The sequence below is a fragment of the Lissotriton helveticus genome, chromosome 10 (genome assembly GCF_964261635.1).
Source record: "Lissotriton helveticus chromosome 10, aLisHel1.1, whole genome shotgun sequence".
Classification (NCBI taxonomy): domain Eukaryota; kingdom Metazoa; phylum Chordata; class Amphibia; order Caudata; family Salamandridae; genus Lissotriton; species Lissotriton helveticus.
In genome coordinates this window covers 101,319,969-101,338,405 of record NC_136071.1, presented here as the reverse complement: position 1 = coordinate 101,338,405, position 18,437 = coordinate 101,319,969, and the positions used below count along the sequence as shown (strand labels likewise).

Here is an 18,437-nt window from a genome sequence, read left to right as displayed (position 1 = left end):
TAATGCATGCACTGTTAATAAATACAAGAGTATTAATATAGTAAAGCATACAAGAGTATTAATATAGTAAAAGGGGGTACTCATACAAAAGTATTAATGCACAAGTATTAGTACCGTATAGGGGAGTATTAATGCAGCTTTTACACGTGGATGGTTTTTGCCCATGAATGTACTTTTCACACTTATACCTGGGTGGGCAGCAGCCTCTCCTGGCAGGGGAGTATTAAAGAGGGTTCTACCCATGTACTGGACAGGACAGTACTGATGCACCCTTTACATATGACAGAAGCATTAATGCATGCCCTGTTTATGAATACAAAATTATTAATATAGTAAAGGGGAGTATTCATGCAAAAGTATTAATATAAGAGTATTAATACAGTGAAGAGGAGTATTAATGCAGCTTTTACACGTGGGATGTTTTTGAGCATGAATGTACTTTTCATACATGTGCCTGGCCGAGCAGCAGCCTCTCCTGGCAGGGGAGTATTAAAGAGGGTTCTACACATGTTCTGGACAGGACAGTACTGATGCATCCTTTGCATGTGACAGAAGCCTTAATGTGTGCACTGTTTATAAATACAAAAGTATTAATATAGTAAAGGAGAATATTCATGCAAGAGTAATAATACAAGAGTATTAATACAGTGAAGAGGAGTATTAATGCAGCTTTTACATGTGGATGGTTTTTGCGCATGAATGTACTTTTCACACTTATACCTGGGTGGGCAGCAGCCTCTCCTGGCAGGGGAGTATTAAAGAGGGTTCTACCCATGTACTGGATAGGACAGTTCTGATGCATCCTTTACATATGACAGAAGCATTAATGCATGCCCTGTTTATGAATACGATTCAGAAAAGGGGGTGGTGATGACCACCCCCTTTTCTGAATCATTTTGTCCACCATAAGCGTGGAAGGGTATACTCAGATGTGAGTCCCTTGCTCATTGCACCATCAGGATTCAAGCAAGCCGGGCCGACGACGCCTGAAATGGCAGAAACCGGTCCCCGGAAGCTTGTTTCCTTCCCAGTATAAGAATTGGCTTGGTAGTTTGGTTTGCCCTGTTCCCATCATGCACTGGAACAGGAACAGACTAATTTACATATAGCCAAGTTCTGAGCTGGGATGGTGCAGTGAGCTAAAAAACGGTGATGGATCAAGCCCTGATCTTTGGACTGGGTAAGAGTGGTCTGCTTAATTCAGGCACTCTGTTCATCACCACCCCCTTTTCTGAATCATTTTGTCCACCATAAGCGTGGAAGGGTATATTCAGATGTGAGTCCCTTGCTCATTGCACCATCAGGATTCAAGCAATCCGGGCCGACGACGCCTGAAATGGCAGAAACCGGTCCCCGGAAGCTTGTTTTCTTCCCAGTATAAGAATTGGCTTGGTAGTTTGGTTTGCCCTGTTCCCATCATGCACTGGGACAGGAACAGACTAATTTGCATATAGCCAAGTTCTGAGCTGGGATGGTGCAGTGAGCTAAAAAACGGTGATGGATCAAGCCCTGATCTTTGGACTGGGTAAGAGTGGTCTGCTTAATTCAGGCACTCTGTTCATCACCACCCCCTTTTCTGAATCATTTTGTCCACCATAAGCGTGGAAGGGTATACTCAGATGTGAGTCCCTTGCTCATTGCACCATCAGGATTCAAGCAAGCCGGACCGACGACGCCTGAAATGGCAGAAACCGGTCCCCGGAAGCTTGTTTCCTTCCCAGTATAAGAATTGGCTTGGTAGTTTGGTTTACCCTGTTCCCATCATGCACTGGGACAGGAACAGACTAATTTGCATATAGCCAAGTTCTGAGCTGGGATGGTGCAGTGAGCTAAAAAACGGTGATGGATCAAGCCCTGATCTTTGGACTGGGTAAGAGTGGTCTGCTTAATTCAGGCACTCTGTTCATCACCACCCCCTTTTCTGAATCTGTTTATGAATACAACATTATTAATATAGTAAAGGGGAGTATTCATGCAAAAGTATTAATACAAGAGTATTAATACAGTGAAGAGGAGTATTAATGCAGCTTTTACACTTGGAAGGTTTTTGAGCATGAATGTACTTTTCATACATGTGCCTGGCCGAGCAGCAGCCTCTCCTGGCAGGGGAGTATTAAAGAGGGTTCTACACATGTTCTGGACAGGACAGTACTGATGCATCCTTTGCATGTGACAGAAGCCTTAATGTGTGCACTGTTTATAAATACAAAAGTATTAATATAGTAAAGGAGAATATTCATGCAAGAGTAATAATACAAGAGTATTAATACAGTGAAGAGGAGTATTAATGCAGCTTTTACATGTGGATGGTTTTTGCGCATGAATGTACTTTTCACACTTATACCTGGGTGGGCAGCAGCCTCTCCTGGCAGGGGAGTATTAAAGAGGGTTCTACCCATGTACTGGACAGGACAGTACTGATGCATCCGTTACATATGACAGAAGCATTAATGCATGCCCTGTTTATGAATACAACATTATTAATATAGTAAAGGGGAGTATTCATGCAAAAGTATTAATACAAGAGTATTAATACAGTGAAGAGGAGTATTAATGCAGCTTTTACACTTGGAAGGTTTTTGAGCATGAATGTACTTTTCATACATGTGCCTGGCCGAGCAGCAGCCTCTCCTGGCAGGGGAGTATTAAAGAGGGTTCTACCCATGTACTGGATAGGACAGTACTGATGCATCCTTTACATATGACAGAAGCATTAATGCATGCCCTGTTTATGAATACGATTCAGAAAAGGGGGTGGTGATGACCACCCCCTTTTCTGAATCATTTTGTCCACCATAAGCGTGGAAGGGTATACTCAGATGTGAGTCCCTTGCTCATTGGACCATCAGGATTCAAGCAAGCCGGGCCGACGACGCCTGAAATGGCAGAAACCGGTCCCCGGAAGCTTGTTTCCTTCCCAGTATAAGAATTGGCTTGGTAGTTTGGTTTGCCCTGTTCCCATCATGCACTGGGACAGGAACAGACTAATTTACATATAGCCAAGTTCTGAGCTGGGATGGTGCAGTGAGCTAAAAAACGGTGATGGATCAAGCCCTGATCTTTGGACTGGGTAAGAGTGGTCTGCTTAATTCAGGCACTCTGTTCATCACCACCCCCTTTTCTGAATCATTTTGTCCACCATAAGCGTGGAAGGGTATACTCAGATGTGAGTCCCTTGCTCATTGCACCATCAGGATTCAAGCAATCCGGGCCGACGACGCCTGAAATGGCAGAAACCGGTCCCCGGAAGCTTGTTTTCTTCCCAGTATAAGAATTGGCTTGGTAGTTTGGTTTGCCCTGTTCCCATCATGCACTGGGACAGGAACAGACTAATTTGCATATAGCCAAGTTCTGAGCTGGGATGGTGCAGTGAGCTAAAAAACGGCGATGGATCAAGCCCTGATCTTTGGACTGGGTAAGAGTGGTCTGCTTAATTCAGGCACTCTGTTCATCACCACCCCCTTTTCTGAATCATTTTGTCCACCATAAGCGTGGAAGGGTATACTCAGATGTGAGTCCCTTGCTCATTGCACCATCAGGATTCAAGCAAGCCGGGCCGACGATGCCTGAAATGGCAGAAACCGGTCCCCGGAAGCTTGTTTCCTTCCCAGTATAAGAATTGGCTTGGTAGTTTGGTTTACCCTGTTCCCATCATGCACTGGGACAGGAACAGACTAATTTGCATATAGCCAAGTTCTGAGCTGGGATGGTGCAGTGAGCTAAAAAACGGTGATGGATCAAGCCCTGATCTTTGGACTGGGTAAGAGTGGTCTGCTTAATTCAGGCACTCTGTTCATCACCACCCCCTTTTCTGAATCTGTTTATGGATACAACATTATTAATATAGTAAAGGGGAGTATTCATGCAAAAGTATTAATACAAGAGTATTAATACAGTGAAGAGGAGTATTAATGCAGCTTTTACACTTGGAAGGTTTTTGAGCATGAATGTACTTTTCATACATGTGCCTGGCCGAGCAGCAGCCTCTCCTGGCAGGGGAGTATTAAAGAGGGTTCTACACATGTTCTGGACAGGTCAATACTGATGCATCCTTTGCATGTGACAGAAGCATTAATGTGTGCACTGTTTATAAATACGAAAGTATTAATATAGTAAAGGAGAATATTCATGCAAGAGTAATAATACAAGAGTATTAATACAGTGAAGAGGAGTATTAATGCAGCTTTTACACGTGGGAGGTTTTTGAACATGAATGTACTTTTCACACATGTACCTGGCCGAGCAGCAGCCTCTCCTGGCAGGCGAGTTTTACAGCGGGTTGTACACATGTACCAGACAGGAGAGAAGTGAGGCACCCTTTACATATGGCAGAAGTATTAATGCATGTAATGTATTTGAATACAACAGTATTAATATAGTAAAGGGGAGTATTCATGCAAAAGTATTAATACAAGAGTATTAATACAGTGAAGAGGAGTATTAATGCAGCTTTTACACTTGGAAGGTTTTTGAGCATGAATGTACTTTTCACACATGTACCTTGCCGGGCAGCAGCCTCTCCTGGCGGGCGAGTATTAAATCGGGTTGTACACATGTACCAGAGAGGAGAGCACTGATGCAGTCTTAGTACACAAGTACCTGGGTGGCGCCAATGTCTTCTTCGTGCACATGCTGCTGCAGGTGAGAGTCACCCACTACCTGTAGTCCCTTCGGCGTTCCCTGGATAGACCGGGGGTGGGGGGTGGGTGATGTTCCCAGTCGTACTTACCTTTCCTTCCACCCCGTGTGCGCCATCGTACAAGAGTACCTGCAAGAAATCTGTAACAGTAACACGTGACACCTGGTACACCAAAAAGGACTGAGCATCTTTTGTAAAATCCTTTATTACTGTTTTAAATACTCAACTCTACTCGGTTTAGTGTACGTCTGCTCCTGTGGTGAGTCAGGTATAAATTATAACAATAGGAAAGAATGAGGACTTCAAATGAAAAAATACTTTCCGCTCCAAAACTATGAATAGAGGTGGGCAGGCTGATTGGAAGATGTCCCAAGAAGCAGGTGCTTTGGAACAGTCTGTAGGGCGGGGGGACCGTCAGTCGAGTGTCAGGTAGCAAGACCTGTATGATGCTACTCCATCCCCAACGGCGACCCACATGCACCTGCTTTAAGGCCTTTCATCTCTGACTGTGGACCAGAGACAAACTCACATTCTCTCCCACCCTGCAGAATCTAGGAACAAAGCATGCACTTCTAGAACAGTGCTGCTAGAAGCCAGATGTGTGGCACTAGAATCCATCTCTGGTGGCAATCTTTGTCTTTCTTGCCCTTAAGTGAGACAAAGTAAAAAGTGACCACGAAGTAAACACTACTCGTCCCAACCAAAGTCCTGCCCTGTCATCTGGTAAAATTTTAAGTTGAAAGGTCTATAAAACTCCTGAAGGCGGCGAATGACGTGGTCGCTTATTCGTGGGTGGGGCCTCCCCTTGGATTTTCCCAGGCACCGTGGCCGGCTGCTTCCCTCCGGCTTTTTCAGGCATGGAAATCCCTTGGTCTCGTTGAAATAGAAATGTTTGTCCGTGATAACTCTCTTGAGACCCAGAAAGTCCTGAACGCGGCCCATTTCTCCTGCCGGGTCGCTCACCAGCCTCTCCCCGCTGACGAAGAGGAACTTAGAAAGGGGAAAGTACTGAAGCCAGTTGTCCAAGTGCTTGGCATAGATGCCAATGCGGATGGCGCTCCAGGAAGTGTCTATCAGTCCTGTGCTGGCATTCTTGAAGGCCAGCGCCTGGAAGCTAGGAATGGTGGGTGACTTGGAGAGGGTCTGTGTGTAGTCCGAAATAGCCCTGGTCACAGGGTTTCTCACCACCACGATCAGCTTAGTCTCCCTGGACATATTGTAGATACGCTTCGGCGCGTCCTTCGTCACAAAGTAGCTGGGTGTCTTCTCCATGGTGATCTGCCCATCAAGGGTCCTTGGCATGAGGCTCCTGCAAGAGAGAAGGACAATCAGTAAAGAACACCTGAAAGGTTCAAAGCATGCTAACAAATAAAGTAGAACAACATAAATCTCTATATTATTTGGCTGATGAGAACCAGGTTTAAAGACAGCATCAGTCCAGTAAGAGTATTTTGGTTACTGAGATATGATGAAGGCGTTTGCCTCCTAACTGTTATTATTGGTCTGACAAAGACCCCTCATAGAGAGATCTATTGCTGTTAGACATTAACTACCCTGAAATAGACCACCCTGTGAAGAGAAAACCCTAGTTGTATTTGTCCATTCCTGCATGGTTAACAAACACCAACAATAAGCATTCTAGAATGTTGCTTTGGTGATGTCAACTTTGTGGTTGTGTGACATATTGTGACATCATTCAACGGATGGCTCCTTTGAAAAGGTTTGTTGCCAATTTCAAACTATAATGCCAGAATCTCTTTGAGAAGTTTTATAGCATGTTTAAGATTGGTCACTACAGGGTTTCTCAAACCTTCGTCAACATGACTCCATTTTCCTCCTCTAAACCAAGGTCAACTGTGTCATGATCACGCTAACTCCATACCCAACATTGCTGAATTGATGATGACATCGATTGATCTGGTCCTGCCCAACAACCTGATCACAACCATCCACTCACTCACGATAATGTCTTGATCAGTTACCCTACTCTCGCAGATAATTCTTGTACTGGGCAAAAATATTGAAAATAAGACTTTAGAAGAAATTATATTGAAAATTAGCAATTCGTTTTTGATGCCACACTTTTGTAAATAAAACAGAAACATGGTTCTCCTACCAAACAACAGAGTATAGAAGTTCGAAAAAATACCACAGCATGTGCAAAAACAAATCAAAACATGGGACACAGAAGTATGAGAGGGTCTGGAGAAAGTCCAGAAACATATACTGATAATGAAGAAAACAATATCACAACTTGAAACATTGGATCCAAGAAATACTCAGCGTACAAGAAAAACGAATTATGTTAAAAACATTGAAGACCAATCAGAGTGTGATATCCTTTTCCTTTTGTTCTAGCCACACTCCTTTGGCTTTCAAAGGTTCCAATGGGGATCAGAGAGATCCTTCAGGCCTACGTTCAAGCTTGAGTATTGTGAGAACCGTATACAGATGGCCACACAGACAAAGTTGGGTGGACGTCAGGGTGATTTTGAACGCTGTCATCGGTGGTATGTTCCTCAGGTCGAGGAGGATGTTCCAGTTATGCAGAGGTGGAAAGATAAGAACCACGATTGAACACAGGGGGGTTACAGCATAACAAGAAGTAAAATTGGGTACAACACAATCCTTGAGATGGCATATACATGGTGTCAGGGTGTCAACGGGGTGCGGAGAGAAGCCATGAATAGCCTTGGATAACAATTAGGATCCTACATTTGACTTTAGTGCTTGTAGTCATCCAGTCAGCCAATTAGGAGCTTTTGGCATTTGGTAGGTTGTAGACATCAGGCCATTCAATGGGGCGCTTTGGATCTGGTGTTTTGTGCAGCCCCATTCAGCCAATGGGGAGATTTGGCTCTTGTGCTTGTACACAACCAGCCAGCCTGTCTATAATGATAGTGGATGGCGTGTCGGTGAGAGACAAAGAAAAGTAGGTGGGTAGCAGAATTAATAACTTTATCTCAAGCCAAGAAAATGAACTTTGTCATTCCTATCAGGAGGCTATTTCAGTATCTAAACTGGTCATAAGTAGAAAGTTTATGACGGAATGAGTGCTGTTGTATGGGAGGTGTGGGTGCATTTTCTGGTGTTTTATAGTTGGCATCTGGAAACCATGGTATGACAAAGTAGTCAAGTTCTATGAGTGAACCAAAACAACATGCCCAAACGTATGATGTGGAGAAAGAGTGCCAAGGGTGGAGAGGTGAAAGAGATTGATAAACTTAGTAGGGATTGCAGGAAGCAAGAATGTAGACCAGTGGAGAATGAGGAAGTGAAGGTCAAGCAGTTGTTGATGGGAGTGAAATGATTAGAATCTGAGAAGGTAACAAGTGGTAGTGAAAGAAAGTAAGATGTGTTTATCTTGGGAGCAGAGGAGGGACGAGGAGCCGAAAGATGAAACAGGAGCAGCAACTTTTGTACTGTGCAGCAAGAGGGAGCTCAGCCTTGTAGGAAACACACTAAGAGGGAGATGGAAGAGAGAGGTTTGGGATGGGCATCATGACACAAAATTGAATTTGTCAGATAGGTAAGAAGAGAACCACTCGTGCGATGATGGCGATCTCAAGAGAAACAACAGGATCGAATGGTCAACGGTATCAAATGTCAGATTCAAGTCAAGCAGAATTGATAAAGGGGATTGGTGGGTGTGGTGGGTGAGCATAAGTGATGAAGCTCATAGTGTGTTGTTCCATTGGCCTCTTATCTTCTTTACACTAATTTTTTTTAGCTTATACGCTGGGATACTTCCTCAGGTGTGATATAGCATGCTGTACATGACACCTTAACATATAACGTAACAAAGCGCTGGATATCTCTGTCACACTTCTCTGAAACTCAGAGCCCCTTCTCTCTAAAGCCTCACAGTCCTTCATCTATGCGCCTAGAGTTCTCCCTCATTGGACCTCACAGACCTATTTCTCCATACCTCTAAGTTCTAATTATCTAGAATTCATGGTTTTTGCTTCTGTCCGGTTATTGATTTCTCCTCTAAATCTGATATAGGCATGCTCCGGCAACCTGCTCGCTCTGGGGCATTGCTGCTAGCTCCCAGCAGTTGCTCTATAATGACATTTTGTAACCTAACCCAGAGAATTTCCTTTGAACAAATCTGTGCCAACCTTATTTTGTATCACACAAAGATGATAATTTTTTGTACAGATAAAAACAATTTCAGAACCAAAAATACAATATTGATAGTATTCTCAACTCTGCATTGTATCAATCCACACACCATTAGGCAACTGTACCTCACCAGTATATGCACTGAAACAGTGCAGCATAAATCCTCACCCTTCCTGAATTCAACTAAGGCTTCTCGACCAATCAGGCAGAAGGTAAAAACACCCCTCTTTTACTATCTCTCTTCCCCAGTGGACCCTGGGGAAACTAAGATGGCTTCTCTTCTGCGCCACAACTCACACCACCTGCAGGGTCCCCTCTGATTCCTTCTATCCCTGGCCAACATCCAAATTTATAAAGTGGGCGATCAAATGCCACTTTCGGGTTGTGAATTTGTACCGCCTGGTATGAGCACTGATACAGTAACGAACTACGCGAGGTAGCCAATAAACCCAGTAGAGACCAGGGTAAAGGTGTGTAAAATACAACAATGTCTCAGAGGGTATTATTTGTGAGCCAATTTCTAAGGGAGCACAATTATGTGCTGCAAACACAAAAGGGAGAAAATTGAGACAATATTTTGCAGATACATAGAAAGACTTTTGTATATATTTTGTTATATATTTAAAGACAAAAACAGCACTGTGTTACATTGAATTACATGTAACCTGTGTTATACTGTGCACAAGTGCTCGTGAAATGGTGAATGGTGCAAGTGAAACGTGACAAAAGTATGTACAGGGGACAAGGGGCGCCAAAAAAACTAAATTATATATACAAGGTGTATTCAGAGTATTGCCCATACAATGAAAGCAAATAATACAAGGTAATTTAAATGGGCAATCAAGAGAAAAGCGCAGAACTTTCGCTGCAAAAGTCAACGGCGTTTCGGCCTGTCTGCAATGTTAGGCCATCATCAGGACCAGGTTACAAGTAGTTAGGAAACAGTGCTGTGGGGAGAATGAAAACACTAAATCAGTCAGTGGTAAACAGGAGAAAGGGAAAGGCCAAGATGGCAAGGAATTGATCCAAAGCGGGATGTCTACGATAGGTAAGACAGGACCAGTGAACCCAGTAAAGGCACGGGCTGGGTGGCGCACTAGTATGAGAAATACCACGTGCGTAGGCTCAGAGAGAAGAGGAGAGGTGGAAAGTAGCAGCGGGGGCGGGATGTTAGAAAAAGATCAGAGGGGTCTGAAAGGCACTGCAATTAAACTTGCTGCAGCCGGAGAACGGATCGTCAGGAGAGGTGGGCGCTGGAGCAAATGAAGACGTGAGGGAGTGACCGAGCACTGTGCAGCATACGCATGGAGAAAACTGGACTGAGTCTGAAAAAAGGAAAACGCACTCATAATAAACAGAAAATAAAGACTACTTTACAAAGAATCAGGACTTTAATATTAAGTTTTGAAGAGTTTTGTTGACAATTGAATTTTTCCTGGGTGACACCGAAGACACTTGACAACAAACGCCAACGTAGTGTTACCTAACTAAGGAGCGGGTTGATGAAGATCTCGCCATTTCAGTTTAGCTGTCAATCATTAAAACATTATGATGGATCCGAGAAGCTTAGGCACTCCTCGGCTCCACATCAACACGTTAGGACCTCTTCCAATAATCCTCCATTTATGTCACGTGCCCTTGGAAAGGTCAAATGCAACGACCTGTGTTTAGGGTTAATATGTTCATCAGTGGAATCTCTGCTTTCTATCATAGGGTAGCTGAGTGCAAATCGTTGCATGAAATGGAGGCCCGATTCCTACTAATGGCACCTTGGTGTACCACAATGCATACATCCAAATTATGCCTGACTGTCATCTCCCTGCATGGAGTAGGATCATGGAGGTCAGGCTTAAAGCAACAGTGCTTCTAAGACAATGAGCATGGCCAGCACCATACAAACCACATTTGTAGGAGCACCTTGAACATTAGGGGGCAGATTTACAAGAAAGTGACTCATCTGTAGAGATGCATCACTTTCCCTGCGTCACCCTGAGAAACTCTTGTGCCACCATGGATGTGTTGTATTTACAATACGGCGCACCATAGCTCAAGAATTGACAGATGTATCAGAAATTCTGACGCATCTGTTGGTGCAAAAATCACTCATTGCTGGAGTTGTGTTGCAAGCATGACGCAACTGCAGCAATGCATTTTGAGGCCTATTCCCACTACACTGTGTCACAAGCAGGCGTAAGGTTTTGACGCAGTGGCGTCCTAGAAGTGACGCAGTGAAATCTTGTAGATTTCACTGCGTCACTTTTATGAGGCTTTCCTGCGCGGGGACACCCACCCTGCCTGCATTATATCTGACGCGGGTATAATGTGACGCAGGGCTTTACAACGTGACTCATCTCCCTAGTTGCATCACGTTGTAAATTGGCCGCATTTTTACGCCGCCGCTGAGTCACAAAAGTAACGCAGTGGTGACGAAAAAGTGGCACACTGGGCTTGTAAATCTGCCCCTAGGTGTTGTGCATAGACTGTGCTGTATAAGGTTACAGTTGAGGCGAGAGTACAAAAAACAGGGTGGACTCGGGATGGGGTGTTAGAACAACTACTTGGACAATACACGTTTTACACTGTTAAATACAATTGTCCTTGTTTATATCTAGAGGCATTTGGCAAATACGGTGATCTGCCTGGAATAGTACAATTATATTGGGCTAAAAGGAAAAACCAGGATTAGAACTCGAGCCGTTTGGCCACATCCACTCCCTGTCTGTGTCTTACATTGACCAATCGTGTTCAGTCAATTGTTTACAAAGAGCTGATTACTTAAACAACACATTTCTAAGCACTTCTAATTGTGTCAGTAAACAGAAGAGTGCACTGGCGAAACTAAACTTGAGGGGTCCCCCCTGCAAAGTATAAGGAGAGGCTCCCCTCTGTACTCACTCAGGAGCTCTCAGGCCAGGGTAATGTGCTGAGGGGGCCCTCTGAAGTTTGCCCCCCCACCACGCTCTGCAAGGGCTACAGGCCTTTGTTACGCCACTGGAACATGGCGATATATCGATTTGCTTAGGATCACAAATTTACGAGCGGACCGGATACGTTAAATACCTCATCTGTTGTTAAACTTAGGAAGGTTAAACCTATTAAAAGGGGAAATTGAACGGAATTTGCCATACCATGCGGATGTTGGTGCGTTAAACACCAAAATACGCTTGTTATTCCCCACAAACTCACGACAAGGGCCACTTATCGCACACGATAACTAACGTACCCCGTGGTATTGCTATTTATCATGTGCGATAAATAACTCCTCAACTTGTAATCAGGGCTCTTGTGTTATAACTCAAAGTGAGGTCTTTGACACTGCTCTAGTTTCACCGTGCCACTGTTCTGTGTCAGACGATGAGTGTTTTCAGTAGACCCTCAGATGTATTTAAAAGCCCCATTTCATCCAACCGTGATTCGGTTCTCCTCTTCGTTAAATCTACATAATTCTGGTCACGTAGCATTTGTTTGGTGATATAAATAGTGCGAACATATGTTCCAAAAAGGCATATATTCTAATGGTATCATGTCCGCTACTGCTTCCCAGGTTGGAATGCGCAATGCAAGTGCCAATACATAGGCCTGCCCATATGCCTAAAATATTTGACGTTTGTAAACAAAATATGTAGATTACTTCCATACATAAGAGGTATACGTGGCACCAGACGGGATACTCTACATTGAAGACGCGATCCTTGAGATCTTCAGGTAAAATATAGTGTACGAAACAAGACAACTGGACTCTAGCTATGGAACCCTTGAAACAGTAATGCTAGGACACCAGGGGTGGATCCATGCCAGATTTTTGGGAACACCATTGATTATGTAAATAATTACCATTTATATTGATCGAGTGCAAATTTAATCAATGCGGATATCCTGAAAAGCTGGAATGGCCATGGGCCATGGATCAGGGACCTGTGGAATAGTCTTGGATAACCCTGAACCATGTAAATAAAATTCGAAATATACAGAGTGCATGCAATTGATGCACAAGTGTATAGGATGCGTGTATCCATGACAACACATATGAACTAATAAGTTGCACTAAAGGTTGCAGTACAATTGAGCAGTTGTTTACCGGGCACTGAGAAGTGAGTTGTTTCTAGGCACTTTTATTGCTCTACCAGACACTTGTGGTGTACAATTTACAGAGAGACTTGAAAAGGTATTTTATATATTAACTCTGTTTTATTAAACAGCAAAGCAAACCATTGCAATGAGTACAACCACCCGCACCTGTGGAAACACGTTGCGGGCGAGGACGAGTCAGTAGCGTGAACATTGCCAAGAAATGCCCCCATAGGGCGTGCTAACACAGCAAGCCACCTACAACCCAACCGGGCCGGCCGCGTCATAAAAGCTAAGAGGCAGGTGCAGGTGGTATCCATCATGAAATATGCGTAACAAAGGAAGGAAGAAAGAAGGAAAAACAAACCCCAGCCCCCCACCCTCCACCCCCACCCGCCCCCTTCCTCGTCCACGGAGCAAAAATAAAAGCTAACAATTGTCTCCTCTCTAAGAGGGTCCTCAGGTCGCAACATCATCTGGGGTCTTGCGCTTGTGTGGCTGCTTCTTAGGGTCTGGGAGCGGGGTGTCTGCAAGGCGTAGCAATCGCAGGTAAGGCGTAGCAATCGCAGGTTGAAAAGGTATTTTAAAGCATTTTCTTAAATCTTTTCTCAATTGCAATGCCAGTATGTGTTAGAGTACCTTATTTTCTACAGCTGAGGGTGCGCTCTAAGATTCATCTGGCAAGCCACGCCCTTCTTTGGAGGAGAAGAGTGAGTGGGGCTGAGAAGTTTGCTTGCATGTGTGCTCTTGGGCATCAGTTTAGTGTTTAGGTATTGTATAGCCTAATTCAAGCGCATTTTTGCCAGGAGAATGAAGCCTGAATAGATATTTGCACCCAAGCAACCAGACACTGGAAGGATCTTGGAAGTTGAGTTACCCAGGCGAGTTGATCTTGAGATTTTAAGTTTGCAATGACCCAGGCATGAGTGTTTTGTAGCCCCTCATATCAGGGTGACAATTTGTGGGGAGGGAGTATCAGAGGAGGAGTTACTGTCTGCCGTTATGTCAGTTTTGTTCATGGAGGAATCATATCATTAGACTTTCCTGAGAGTACTCACTGGCCCTTGGATTGTTCAGAGGGATTCCCTTCTCTGGGATTAATTTTAGGAGTAAGTCAGCCCTTGGGCCTTCCCCCTCCCCCGGCTTGGGAGGGATCCTTTTCCTGTGGCATAACCCCAAGGAGTTCGAGATCTGTGTGACATTGAAATCTTTAAGACAAGGGCTCTAACCCAGAATTCAGTCTTGAACCTTTAAGCAACTGGATCCAGACAGATCTCACCCACCCAGGCCTGGCTCTCATCAGCTGTTGTGTGTCACCACAAGGTTGTCTTCCTCAATGAACCGAGTGTCACCGCGGTAGGAACACAGATGTAGGCCTTGTCTTGTATAATGTCAGGCATTCAGAAATTACCCCCTGAAGATGCTGAATGGGATCACGAAAAGGGGCAAACTTTGTGGACTGCATCAAGAGAGTACGTTCTTGGGACGGTCTCCACTTTACATAAAAGGTGTCCAGTGCTAGTCCTCAAGCCGTATCGCTGCCATGAATTCAGGATACGTTTTCATCACCGGAAGATCATCTGAGTGATTCGGGATACTGTCTTTTCTGTCCCTTGTTGTTCACTGATTATTACATCTGCGTGGGGTGATTTATGAATCTGTGGTAGTTGTATGATTTGAGTGGTATGCATGTTGGTATGATAGCGTGGTATGGTGCGTGGGCCATGGTTTGAATTTTATTGGAGTATATATTTTGTTGTATCTTTTTTGTATTTATCATTTATGAACTATATATAATGAAAATCTTTTTGGATTATGTACACACAATGTAAATGTAAATTGATACTTGTATAGCGCACTACTCACCCGTAAGGGTCTCAAGGCGCTTGTACGAATACCGCTGTGGAACCCATCCTGGCTTTCCCTGTGAGGTGTCCACTCCTGGGCACCCCCAAGGTGGAGGCCAGGCATCCTTAGCGTTGTGGGGGCAGTTGTGGAGATTAAGCAAGCTATTGCCCAGAGTTGCAGAGTGGGACTCCATGATTGGAATAAAAAAGTATTGTCTTATAAAATTAAAAAAAATATATATATATATATATATTTTTTCTATATTCTGGTAAATTTGTGTTCAATAACTCTCTATGTGGTATGACGCTGATATGAATTTAGTTGGAGCTTTTAGAGGCCTTTCTTTCTAAATAAATGGGGCAGGTAATGTTCCTTCTCATTTGATATGTACTTTCCCCGTCTACCTGCCTCTAATTGATGTGGGGTCCCCCTTCTTTGTGGTTATGAATTCAGGATACCCACTAAGTAAATATGTATCCGTTGGACTGCCTGTAAGTTATTATAACTACATTTATCCCACGTTGAAATTGGGAAAATCTGGCAAAGATGGTCCTTTCGTAGGATACCGCTGCTCTAAAAAAACTGGTTGCTCTTTTACAATATCAAAAGTTGTTGATAGATTACAAATAAGCAGGAGAAATTATGGAGCACAGCAACTTTTAAAGTGAGTTTGCTTTTTCAAAAAAATAAAAGTAAACAAAGATACTTGAAAGGATAATCCCTTTAATAGAGTGATACTGCCTATACAAGTGCTAACGCATTCTGCGTGACACAGTCCCTTTCCTCGGCAGCTCTCGTGCAAAAGGAGACTGGATATCCGTATTGTAAAGAAGAGAAGTCTGACGTGTGTTGCACAGTGTGACAACTTTGTTTCTTACAAAGTGTTAAAATGGGCATTTCGTTATGGAAAAAAGCATAGGTGGTGTTGCGGTGGTGGGCGATGATTTTTATATAAAAATACAAATCGTCCTGATATGCAGAGACTTGCATTTCAAACAGCATTCTGTGCTTAACAGGAAAGAAAAAAAATATATATTTTCACTTCCTCGGAAAGGTTTTAAAAATGTATTTAGCTATTGATAGGTGAAAAAAAGCTAATTATACCGTTTTATGTGAATGCACAGGTTTTGACAGGTTGTCGGATGGGGGAGAAGGGAGGGGCGTGGGGGGAGACAGCATGTCAGCTCGGATGGTGATCCATCAACCCCTCATCTTGCTTCAGACTGTTTTTAGTGCATCATATATGGACTTCATTTCAGATTCACAAGCAGGGCTGCCTCTGGCCAATTTAAACCCCCCTCTGGAGTCACCCCTGTCTGAGTTTGCATGCTGTGTCTTGGATCAGTGAACTGTGCGCCAAGACGTGTCTGTCTGTGGTTGATGCTCAGCCAACTCTGGGCGATCATATTAATGTGTTTTTATATAGCGTTTCAGGCGGCACATGTTGCCATTTCTAAGCACTGTGAATGCCGTTTGTTATTACTGCTCAATTTAGCTACCTCTGAAGAACCATTCCCTTTGATCAGCTGCAAGGGCCTGACCTGCTGAACCATCTTACCATTCTAGTTCTCTCTGCCCACTTTTGCCAACTTAGAGATGCCACCTGGCACTCATGAGGTAGATAGCGTCGGTGGAAAGGAAGAAAAAAAACACAACACCACACATAAGGCAGAACATAACACAAAAAATACAAAACAGCACAGATGCCATGCACCCTACATACAGCTTAGTTCCAACACAACTTTCTACTAGGAAGCAAGACAGAATCACCCAACACAACATATCACACACATCGAACACAGCACAGATTTACCTTACAAGTGGGGACCACGTGCTCCAACGGGTGAATGCCCACTCTACTCACTGTATGCCATGTTAACACCACCTCTAACGTCATTAAATGCACCCACATGACAATATGCTTTCCAGTGGGCAAACTAAACATTATGAGAACAACTTGACAAAAACTGCAGTCACACACACGCACACATCGAGACTCTTCCCTGCTCCACCCCTCCTTGCATCATCTCATACCTATTTTTACTATGCCGATCCCCCAAATCAAGCTTTACTAAACCCTCCCACACTCTTACCCCTCCCCTTTACTCATCCCCCTCCACCTCCCTTTCACTCATACCAAGCTTCCTCTACCGCTATGATCTCCCCCCAAAAAACACAATTACAATGCAATACCATGGCTCAATGGGGCTTTGGGGGGGTGGCCGACCGGAGGGAGGCTCACCCCCCCCGGGGAATTTGGGGCCCCGGGAGGATGGGTGGGGGGAAGGATTAGACTGGGGGACAGGAAGAGGATTTGGGCTGGTTGGGCTGTTTAGGGCGATTTGGGCTGCCTTTGGGCTCCTTTTGGGCTGGGGGCTATAAGAGCGGCCATCTTGAGTCACTGTGCACCATTTTGTGGGACAGTGACCCATCAGCCGAGTAGCAGGGGAATTGTTGGCCCAGGGGGGGTCGAAAGCCGTATCGGTCTTTCGAGTGGCGCTTTTTCCTAGTTAAAGGGGGGGGGGTAGGATAGGAAGAATGATTTGCCCTGGATAGAGGGGGAGGGAGTGTACATGTAATGTAATGTAATGTGTAATGTATGTATACTTGTAAAGCGCACTGTTACCTCGTTACGTGGTGTCCTGGCGCTGTATACCGCTGGGGAACCCGTCCTGGCTTTCCCTGTGAGAGGGCACCCCAAGGTGAAGCCAGGCATCCCCGGCGTTGCTGGGGCCGTTGTGGAGATTAAGCAAGCTATTGCCCAGAGTTGCAGAGTGGGACCCATGATTAGCGTAGGCACCTAAGGGAGAATTATCGAGTCCGCGGACATTGACCCAAGACCCTGCCGCGTCGGGAATTGAACCCTGGTCCCGGGCTGACCTCTGCTTCAGCAAGTGCAAGTTTGCAAGTGTAACCTCTTGGCTGCTCATGACAAGGTCAGCTCGTCATGCAGTTTACTGGACCTGTGCTTATGACGAGCTGACCTTGTCATGAACAATGGGAATCCACGATGATCAGCAACCAGCGGGAATTGCCTTAGCAGCCAAGGTGTTAAACAGTTGAGGCAGGCGTTTTGGTACTTGGTAATGATGTTTATGTTGTTGGCGGGGAACTGTTTAGGGGTGGGGGTGGGGGTTTTGGTCAGGTATGTGCATATTTAGTTAGGCCTAGTTTTGTACGGCAAAGGCCAAGGATGTGGTATATTTTCAGGATGCACCTGTTTCCCAATAAAGTGGCCTTTATCACACCTTAATATTGTCTCTGGTCAGTCTTTCCCCTCCCCGTCTCCCGATGGGCCCCAAATGATGCAACTTAACCATTTCCGCGCTGAGGACGGAACTGCTCCGTCATCAGCCGCTGTAGCACTGTGCTGATGACGGAGCGGTTCCTTCATGGCCCGCTCGACGCGCCTGCGCGGCGCTGATTTCGCGCCGGCGCGGCATGTTCTATTGAGCGGGCGGGGCCATGACGGAAGCGCTCTGTCATGAGCACAGCTCAACCGAGGCTGGTGACGGAGCGCTTCCGTCACCAGCATGGGCGCGCCCCACCCTGCCCCCTTAGCGCTGCGGCGGAATAGCAGCCGCAGCGAAGGTGTTAAAGCACTTGTAACCAGGCCACAGTAAGATGTTTTAACCACGCATCTGTCCCTTTACTTGTTCTCACCTCTACCCTGATACCTGCTGCCACACACCAACACCCCCTCCAAACCCCAACAAACAACTTGGCACCAGGCTGTTGGAGCTACGCTGGGGTCCTT

General features: G+C 44.9%; 1 protein-coding gene across 1 annotated transcript in view; it reads right to left on the bottom strand.

Moving 5' to 3' along the window:
• Nucleotides 1–4,826: 4,826 nt before the first annotated feature.
• HS3ST6 (heparan sulfate-glucosamine 3-sulfotransferase 6) overlaps nt 4,827–18,437 on the bottom strand; it is a 154,175-nt gene continuing 140,564 nt past the window's right edge. Inside the window, exon 2 of the mRNA XM_078664183.1 lies at nt 4,827–5,948. Within this exon, the coding sequence (XP_078520309.1) occupies nt 5,327–5,948 (622 nt within the window). The 3' untranslated portion in view covers nt 4,827–5,326. The remainder of the gene's footprint in view (nt 5,949–18,437) is intronic.